This window comes from Poromitra crassiceps, assembly GCF_964638095.1.
Source record: "Poromitra crassiceps genome assembly, chromosome: 2".
Taxonomy (NCBI): Eukaryota; Metazoa; Chordata; class Actinopteri; order Beryciformes; family Melamphaidae; genus Poromitra; species Poromitra crassiceps.
In genome coordinates this window covers 56862449-56872466 of record NC_139624.1, presented here as the reverse complement: position 1 = coordinate 56872466, position 10018 = coordinate 56862449, and the positions used below count along the sequence as shown (strand labels likewise).

At 44.5% G+C, this 10018-nt stretch overlaps 1 protein-coding gene across 1 annotated transcript; it reads right to left on the bottom strand.

Annotated features, from left to right (window-relative positions):
- Positions 1 to 5403: 5403 nt before the first annotated feature.
- LOC310790658 (muscarinic acetylcholine receptor M2-like) lies at positions 5404 to 6924 on the bottom strand (the record flags this gene model as incomplete). The annotated part of the gene is made up of 1 exon (XM_083652378.1): positions 5404 to 6924. The coding sequence occupies exon 1, from the start codon at positions 6919 to 6921 to the stop codon at positions 5404 to 5406; it is 1518 nt and encodes a 505-aa protein (XP_083508504.1). The 5' UTR covers positions 6922 to 6924.
- Between the last annotated feature and the right edge of the window lie 3094 nt (positions 6925 to 10018).

The window sequence follows — 10018 nt, the reverse complement described above, 5'->3', positions numbered from 1 at the left end:
CTGGGTTCCAGCCGACTTGTTATATAAGGATTTCAATGTCCAATAAGGGTGTTGTGGCCAGGGTGGATGGAGGGCTTAAACAGTTGCCTTTCATGGGCTATTGGAGAGCCGGGTTCAATTCCCAGTCATGAACACAGCGTTTCCAAAGTCTGCATTTGCTTTTTTTTGTTATTTAAGTCTAACCCAAACCATAACCCTATTAATTGCTGACGTAATTGACACATGAAATGAACGTTTTATTCTGCCAACGGGGCTGGAGGATGACAGCTACAGCAGTAGGAGCTCAGAGCTGAGAAACAAACATACTTGTGAAGGAGAAGTGGAAAAAAGAAAAGGAAACTTGTCTTTGATAAGCACCACGCCGCAGCGCGCGGCGCCACCGAACCGAAGCGCTGTACAGTCCATCAGTCAGCGCAGACACTCTGTAGGGACGCGCCAGCAAATGTAAGATGAAAGAGCAATTTGTGTTTATGTCATTCTGGGTAAGGCACTTCAAATTGCTCGGTACAATCTGGCGATATCTTTTCCATCTCGGATAAAATTCCCACAACGCCTGGGCATAAAACCGTAACAGCAGAGTCCACAGATGCTACATTTGCAAGCTATCGTCCTATTAACCATATGCTTCTTATTTTAAATGCCATAATAACAGCAAATATTTTAATATTACAGCTACTGACCACTACTTCTGCATGGCTGCTACAACTACAACAGAAGATTCTACTCTACTACAGACATTGTACTCCTACGCTAAGAGTGAAACCAGAGAAACCCTAAATCTGGGCTTGCCTCTGATAAACGTGTTAAACATGTTCTCCGTAAAAGGAGTTTAGCCCTTTGACATAAGCCGTATGAAGAGGAGCCCAGCTGGCTCTGACGGCACATTATGATCTGTTGATTACCATGGAGACATGTTTATGTCTAGCCACTGACAGATGAACACGCTCATCTGGGATAACATGCCATTTGAATGCAGAAAATGTGACATGTATACACGGAGCCAAGAGTGACAACACAAAAGCACAACCGCACACGGTGCACGGCACACCAGAGCGAGACGCAATAAAACCAAGCGGAGGGCCGGTAAACAGCAGCGTGTTTACACCAGGGTGCGGGTTTCGTCTAGGACGGCCCAAATTCCTGCGCCAAACCCTTGGCTGACCCGTGGAGAACGGCTGAGATTTCTCCAAACATGATTCACACGCCGCGTGATCCTCCAGGGCCTGCTGTGGATTTTGTCACTGACAGACCCCCACCCCCATCCCCCGGGGTAACCATGACTACAAAGGCAAGCTTATCTGTGTCGTACAAAGTGTACACCTTGGAGGCTATCAGCCAGGCTCCCTGCCTTTGCATGCGTGACAACCACTTTCTTTGACTTGCTGTCACCGCGCAGCACTCTCTCTTGTTCTATCATAAACACCATTCTCTCGACCTGCCCCCCTCCTCCCGATTCACGTTCCATAAAGACGCTGCCTGAACAGGAGTAATGTTTTGCTCTCATCTGTTCAGCAGCTTGTGAGGGCAGGGAATGAGGGCGAAACAGTAGAAGGCGGCTCTCAATGCTGAAAGTGCATGTCGACAAGATGACCGACACTTTGTCGCCCCCCCCCGTCTCTCTCTCCAGAGTGATAAACTGCCATCGCTTTCTGTCAAACACCCCCACCGGCTGCTCAGACCAGGACCCTTGGACCACCAGTTCTGATGGGGGGGCACTTAACTCCCCTGCTGGTATCACTCACACGACAGCTTAGCGGAGATTAATCAGATATTCTGGGCAGGCTGTTACCCACTACTGAGATGTGTGACAGATGACGGACAGACATGGCTCCACTTATCATCGTGACGAATGGTTGGATGTTGAACTTGGATAGATGCCTCAGTTTCCACTGAGACCACTGAGATAGATACGCACAGACTGCCTGGGTATAGATGCATCCAGATGTGTCTTTTTTATGTGTTATTACACTTTTATTATTATTATTATTTTACCATTACCTTTCATTGATAGCAAAGAGTCAAAATGCTAATGTCGAATGTGGTAGCTTAAAGCAGCTATGAGGAATTTTCATTTTGTGTTGATTTTAGCGGCCCCTGTGGCAGGCCAGGCAGGGCTTCTCCAAGTCAGCGAGCCTCCCTAGCTGTTTTATTTACTGCATAAGGTTGACAATCATTGCTGGTTTAGTGGCCGGCCGGAACAAAAATTACAACCAGTTTCACACGTACGTGACACAGGGCGTACGTGTGCCCGACCAGCGCACAGGCATTTAGAAAAAGAATATAAAATTCACTGATCTCCTTGCCAATGGCCAATTTGCTGATGTAGGTAAGATGTGAGACATAGTTATTAAATTTAGACTATTTCGTAAACCCGTTAAAAAGTCCCGCTATAATGCAAAATTAATGTTTCGATTTGTTCCGGCCACAATCTAAAAATACGAGGTTTGAATGAGTGTGAGCGGGAGTGAGGGCAAAATGAGAGCACAAGAAAGAAGAGCGACCTGAATGCACGTGTGATATATGTTGCATTCATGAATTCACATGCGACTATAACGGGATAGGAAGAAGTGGGGGACTAAGTGGGACAGGGGTGTGTAGCACAAGCTGAGCGTGTAATGGGCAATCTTTAATCTCAAACGTAGGTGTTCCACATCATCTCATAATCTGATCAGGCTCACGGTGAGTTTTCAATATAACATCTGTCCCAGATCTCACTTTAAGGAGACAGCCTTAGGGATCTATTTCCTCTGTAAAGCCCCCCTACCAGCCACCATGGCAACCTCCTGATAGCTTTATGCCGCTTCAAATTCATTGCTCCAGTTGAATTGGTGAGCATACATTAATGCGACTGAGAAATTGTCTGAGGTTGAAATAATGGTTGAAACACATGGCGACACACATCATGTCACACAGTAAATGGGAATTTTCTCAGTCATTCCTATAAATTATTACCATAAAATAAACACCATGTTAATCTTAATAACAAAAAAGAAAGAAAAGAAAACATGATGACTTGATGGACATGATGGAATTAATTATATCATATGTGCATCTCAAATTGGAATGGAGTTGTGAAACAGTACATGTAAAGACATGGAAATAGCCCTTATTCAAATCACAGGCTGTGGCCTGTGATGAAATGTAAACTCCATTCTTGGAGCACACACACACACATACACACACACACCACCTTCTGGGGTTTTCACAGGCATTATCTGCACAGTGCATACAGTAAATGCTGTGGCAACAAATAAATCCAGTAATGAACCGGATCAAATGAAGTCTCCCACACATCCATATAGGAAAGCGTAAGTTTCCCTCCTATAGAATATAGGATAATAATAAATAGATAGTATAGATAGCAATACGCTCTGAGCTCCAACCACCTGTTTCCCTCTGAATAGCGGAATAACTCGACTCCAAACATAGAAATATCTCACTGTAATAGTCACTGTGAAATAAACATAAGAAATAAACAAGTCAGCAGTTGCACGAAGGAGCTGAAATGAAATGAAACTACTGGCAGATCAAAGAGTGTGACTGAACAATCTCATGTCACATTTTTCTGTTTATTTAGTCATGACTTTCTTTTCTTTTTATAAATTTTTTCCCTGTTTTTGCACAATCTCTGTTATGATGCCTAACAGGATGTATTCAGTGAGATTTGGTCTTTTACACTAAAGCTGCATGAGGGACAATTTGGATATAAACATACATTTATATTTGTCAGCCAAAATCACAAAGTGGCACAGCATTTTAGATCTATCCGCATTATATATATTTTTTCAATCAAGTCCCGCCCCTTCTCCCCAATTGTACTTGGCCAATCACGCGGTAGGGCGTCCCGGTCGTCGTACCAGCCCCAAGCCCCCCTCCCCCCCTGATCTGGGGAGAGTTGTTGACTAGCACATGCTTCCTCCGATACATGTGCAGTTCCAGCCGTTTCTTTTCACCTGACAGTTAGGAGTTTCACTGGCAGGACGTAGCGTGTGGGAGGATCAAACTATTCCCCTCAGAGACACTAGTGCAGCGACCCAGACAAATACCTTTAATCCGGCTCCCACCCGCAGACACGGCCAGTTGTGCCTGTGGATGCCCGACCAAGCCGGAGTAACACGAGGGCTCGAACGTGCAGGTGTTGGTAGGCAGGGAATCTACCGTTGCACTACCCGGACCCCCCGATTTCTGGATTTTCAAACAGTTGCCTCTCGCTGCCAGCTGGAGCCGCCAATGTGCAAAGTTACTAGCGAACCTAATGCAGCTTCAGTATAAATTTCATATCCCATTATGTATTGACGGCAACACTTTCCCATGGGCGCTCGCTCATCCCTGTCGATGGGATTGCTTCTGGCCATAATGTCATGTGACCACATCATCAGGTGACCACGCCAGAGGCAATCGAGACAAGCTGCCCCACTTTCCATCACACAGGCAGGAAGTGCCACTGGCGAGCAGCCTCACTTTACACAGGGGGACTGTGTCCTTGAGCTGAAGTTACTGCCATTCATCTTGATGGAGGGGGATTGTCAAATCACACAGAATCGCCAAACAATCAATAGAATGGGCAGACACAGACAGACAGACGGACGGACGGACGGACGGACGGACGGACGGACGGACGGACGGACGGACGGACGGACGGACGGACGGACAGACAGACAGACAGACAGACAGGAAAGTATGCAGGCAAAGGGGCACAAACAAATATTGAGTATAGTCTGATATGTACAGTTATCTACAGGTATCATCACTGAATGCAAACTTTTGAGGTTTGTGAATTCAGTCAGCCCTATTTTCCCATTGAATTTCCTTGTGTTTCTGTACAGTGCCACATGAAAGCAAATGAAAAAGACAAAAGGGCGCATTCTCTATGCTCGTTTGTCTTTTTCATTTTCTTCAATCTCTTCTGCAGTTCATTGTTGCTCCCAAGGGTTACATTATGCAGCCTCTCCCCCCCCAAACCTTGGTTCATAACTCAACTCTGAATATTTCAAAAGAAACTGTCAATAGTCTGCCTTCCCTTTCTGCACTGCTTCTGCACAACTCATCTCAATGCAACTGGCATCGGTTGAATTTGTGTAAAGTGCTACAACCTTATTATTGAGAGGAATTGGAAATTAATGATAAATGCGGGAAAGTAATGTCAAATGCACTCTCGTCTTTTTATCGCAAACATCTCTCACAATCGGACACATACAAACACATGCACACTCACATACATACATACATACATACATACATACATACATACATACATACATACATACATGATACATACATACATACATACATACATACATACATACATACATACATACATACATACATACATACATACATACAGGCACGCTCATGTCCACATATGCACACAGTCAACTCACTCTTAAAACTTGTGACACATATTTATCTGGCCGACCTAATATTTCTGTATTGGCAGAGGAGAAGATGCTTGAATGTCTTTTTAAACGTGACATTGCACAGGGCGTAGCAGGCTGGGTTGATGGTGCTGTTGATGTAGCACAGCCAGTAGCCAATAGTCCACACTGTGTTGGGGATACAGCTGGAGCAGAAGGTGTTGATCAGCACCATCACGTTATAGGGAGTCCAGGTGGCCACAAAAGCCACCAGGATGGCCATGATGGTGCGAGTGACTTTTTTCTCCCGTGAAGGCGCCGCTTTCTTCTTCTTGTTGGGTGGCTGCTTGGTCATCTTCACTATTTTCCGCGCCACATGGTTCTGCCGCTCGGTGGCCGGGACGATCTCCACGGTAGCGTTGGAGGGTGTGTAGCAGTCACCCTTGGGTGATTTGGTCTTGATCTTGATGCAGGTCAGCTTGGAGCCGCCCGCCTTGGCTCGCTGACGCGGGAGTGGCTGGCTGGGCTCTGCGCTGGAGTTGGCCCTGGAGGGCACTGCCTCCTCGTCCTTCTGGATGGACGCAGCTGCGCTGCCGGATGTCGAGTCATTGGAGCTCTCCTTCTCCTCTGCGGGGGTGCAGTTCTCCCTCCCCGCCTCCTCTCCCTCGGTCTCTCCCTCTGCAGTAGTGGAGGATGGCGCCTTGCCGTTCTGCAGTTTTCCATCATGCTGGTTAGCCACGTCAATGGTGTTCTGGGTCTGGCAGCGCTCCGTGTCTCCCCCTGGTACATTGTTGTTGTTGGGTTTGGGCGTGCTGTTCCTCCCCTGGCCAGGGGATACGTGCTCTGGTTTGGCCCCCGATGGCTTCCGGTTGTCCTTCTTCACGCGGCTCTTGCTCGCTTTGGAGATCTGCCAGTAGAGCACAATCATGATGATGACAGGCAGGTAGAAGGCGGCGATGGCTGTGCCAAAAGTGACAGCCGCATTGGAGAAGAACTGGATGTAGCACTCCCTCTCAGGCACTGTACGCCCACCAACAATGAACTGCCAGAAGAGGATGGCTGGTGCCCAGAGGATGAAGGACAGAACCCAGGCCGCAGCAATCATCATTCCTGCCATCTTGGTGGTCCGTTTGACAGGGTAGCTGAGGGGCTTCGTGACACAGAAGTATCTGTCAAAGCTTATGATGAGAAGATTCATGACAGATGCATTGCTGACAACATAGTCCAAGGCTAACCACAGGTCACACACCACCGGCCCGAGGGGCCAGTAGCCTATCACTATGTAGACTGTATACAAGTTCATGGAGCACAGTCCAATAATTAGGTCAGCGCATGCGAGGCTGAATAGAAAATAGTTGTTGACAGTCTGTAGGTTCCTATTAACTTTGATGGAAAGCATCACCAGGATATTTCCAATAACCGTAACCAAACTGAGGGACCCAGCCACCAACACGATGAACACCACCTCCACAGTCTTGTAGGCACTGTCGCTCTCCTCCACAACTTCTGTGTCATTGCCTTCAGAGGCATTCCAGTAGGTGAAATTGGTGAAATTGAATACATCCATGGCATTTGGTCTTTTGTGTCCGTCTCCTATTCAGATGTAACCTACACAAGAGAACAAGGGAGAAGAGAAGATTGGCAACATGTTAATAAGATTGGCAGTTCATTGTCATAACTTTTGAGTGGCAGGTATATGGTCATTTCTAAAGTACAGTGTGTTGTCATGGATTAACATATGTTATAAAGTAATTTTCAATCATGTGTCAATGATAGAACAGATACAATGCCACCTTTCAACTTGGAATATTGGGAGGGTGATTAATGATTATGAGTAGACAGCTTTAGTTCATTCTATAAAAAAAGAATGCCTTGCTGAATGGGCCAGTCTCTGAATAGTCTAATAATTTCTGCATTACATATTAGCTCTTGGAAAAGCAATTCCCCAAACAACAACGACAATAATCATCTAACTATAAACTAATTAGACAGGTTAGAAGCACAGATATGTGGCACTGATATCTTTTTAATCAGTGCGTGAATAAAATCTCTCTTAGACACCTGCTTCAAAATAATATTACAGTAATTTTCAATAAGTCAAATGAGGATACATTATTGCAATCTGCAGCTTCAACTTTCTGACAAAAGTTTTTTTGTGTAAACAGCTTATAGATAAGCAATGTCTTATTGAATCGTGATTACATTAAGGGTTGTCTATTTCCTCTGCCTGTCCTTCCATCAATACATTCTCATGAGTGTTTGGACTTGCTTCTGCCTTGAAATACTGTCTTTTTCACTTCATTTGCAACGTTAGCACGTAAATCTTCTCAAAAGAGAGGGAAAACTGTTATTATATGCCACACAAACAGTCCAAATTACAAAGAGTTCAATAAAACTTAAAGAGGAATTATTGATGAAATTGGAGCTGCCATTTTATCTTCAAAGCTCAATTTCCAACTTGCACTCAAATATTCTCTTCATATGGCACTCTAAAATTCCTTTGATCCCCAAGTGACCCACTAGTTAAATTTCATTCTAAGGCCAGGGCAGCGCAGGCGGTAGTTAGCCATGTTGGTCTCATCCTATAGGCAAAATTGTTCATCAGGGAGTGGATGATGAATGAGGGTGCCAATCGTATATACACCCATATAGGGTGTATATCGGTAACACTTTATAATGAGGGTACATTAATTAATGTAACTCTTAATTAACAGCCTTGACCGTAAACTTGCTCTAACCTTAACTTCAGTAACTTCATCCGTCAACCCAACCACAATACCTTAGTTAAGATGAAAACCATTAGTAAATTATTACTACACACATTACTTAACTGTTACACATGAGTTAATTGTTAATTAACAAACCCTTAATTAATGTACCCTCATTTAAAGTATTATCGGGTCATTCTGATTGGCTGAGCATTGTGTAGCAAATTTTCAGTGCGCTATGGTGATGAGTGGCTAAGCCAATTCATAGAGCCCTGTTAGAGGGCTCCACCTGTGATCATAGAACTAGGGTTACAATACTTAACTATCGTGTGGCTTTTAACCTTAATTTTGCTCGTGTGGAAGACCTTGCTTTGATATATATGCTGCTCAGTTCTTCACTCCTTTGATATTAAGAGTAATGTGGATTGTCCGCTCCTCCTCTGGAGCAGTTATGTTGTAGGTCAGATTTTATGACAGACTCGGTGGCCTATCGCTGGCTCTCCTCCACATCAAACAACTCACTTCTCAATTTGACATAAATCCCATCAGTTTGCAGAAGTGCTTTTCAACGTTTTTCCCCTGGAACTCCCACAGTTAGAAAAGGACAAATCAAACGCCAAGTGTCATTCGCTTGGTTGACCACTGTGGATGGCTCCTGAATAATGTGTTGTCTAAATCTGTGGTTCTCAAAGTGGGGGTAGGGACACCCCAGGGGTCGCAAGATGATTTCCAGAATGTGTGAAATTGGCCTGAAATATGTGTGAACTATAGAATGTGTGAAATACTATTAAAAAGAGCACATTTTAACAATAATCATTATGTTTTGTTTGTTTTGTTTATGAAATTCTGATGTGCGCATAAACATTTGTATGCTTCAACCACCTCTGGGGATAGTGGGGGTCGCGAGCCTCTGGCACCGTTATTTTGGGGGTTGAAAAGTTTGGGAATCGTTGGTCTATTAAAATTCGTTACTGTACTTTCCTGACATTGTACTGATTTCAAATCTACAGAAACATTTGCAATCCACACTGAAATTACAATCAATCAAGGTTTTTGTTCAGTTGGGAAATACATACATTTGAAAATTATGAGATTTGAACTTGGCTCTTTTATGAAGAAGAACATCCCAACGGTAGTTGGGAGATAGATTTGCATGCACTTTTATTGATGGCTGTTGCATTGCTAGACTATGCCTGTTATGAATTGGCTTGTCAATTTAGACCACTTTCCTCTTAATCACTTGGTTTTTCCATGTACCTTTGTGGTGACACTAGACTGCTAACTGACACAATGTTAACTGGATGCATATCCATGTAGGCTACTGGGTGACATGCTGCTGAACTGGAGCCTTTCCCAAGACTTTAGCATTTCAGCTTACGGTCTTTAACAGTTGAGCACAGTTGCTGTGTAACTAGTGAGCATTCACTTATCTGCTGTGCCAGAAATCCCTCATCATTGCATTAGGCATGGAGCTAAGCTGGCCTAATCCCCATCAAATGTTTAAGTCCACCGATTTCTATTCAAAAACACCAACAATACAAATGGGACACACTTGTGGCTAGCTTGAGACAAGTGGATTAGAAAACGAAAGTGGATCAGTAGAGATGGTCATAGCACAGGGGAGGACGCTAACTCCCTTGGCCACTCTTTTTGTCCACCTCCAGCTGCCATAAGCCTTGTCCCATACCTGACATCGCTGCCACAACACACCCAAAGCTCTGCCCTCCACAAAGCCTTTTGAGCTGAATCCGGGCAGCGTGGTTTGCTAAAAAGGTCTCCAGAGAGCCTGGACTTGGGGTTTTAAAGCTTCGATCCACATATTGTGAGTCATATGCCTGCATCCTCCTGCCATAGAGAAGCTGTTCTGTTTTATTTTGCCTGTTTTACGGTTTTGCTGGCATCATTCATGCTTAATTCTATTTCAACTTCATCATTAATGCTTAATTATTCTCAGCC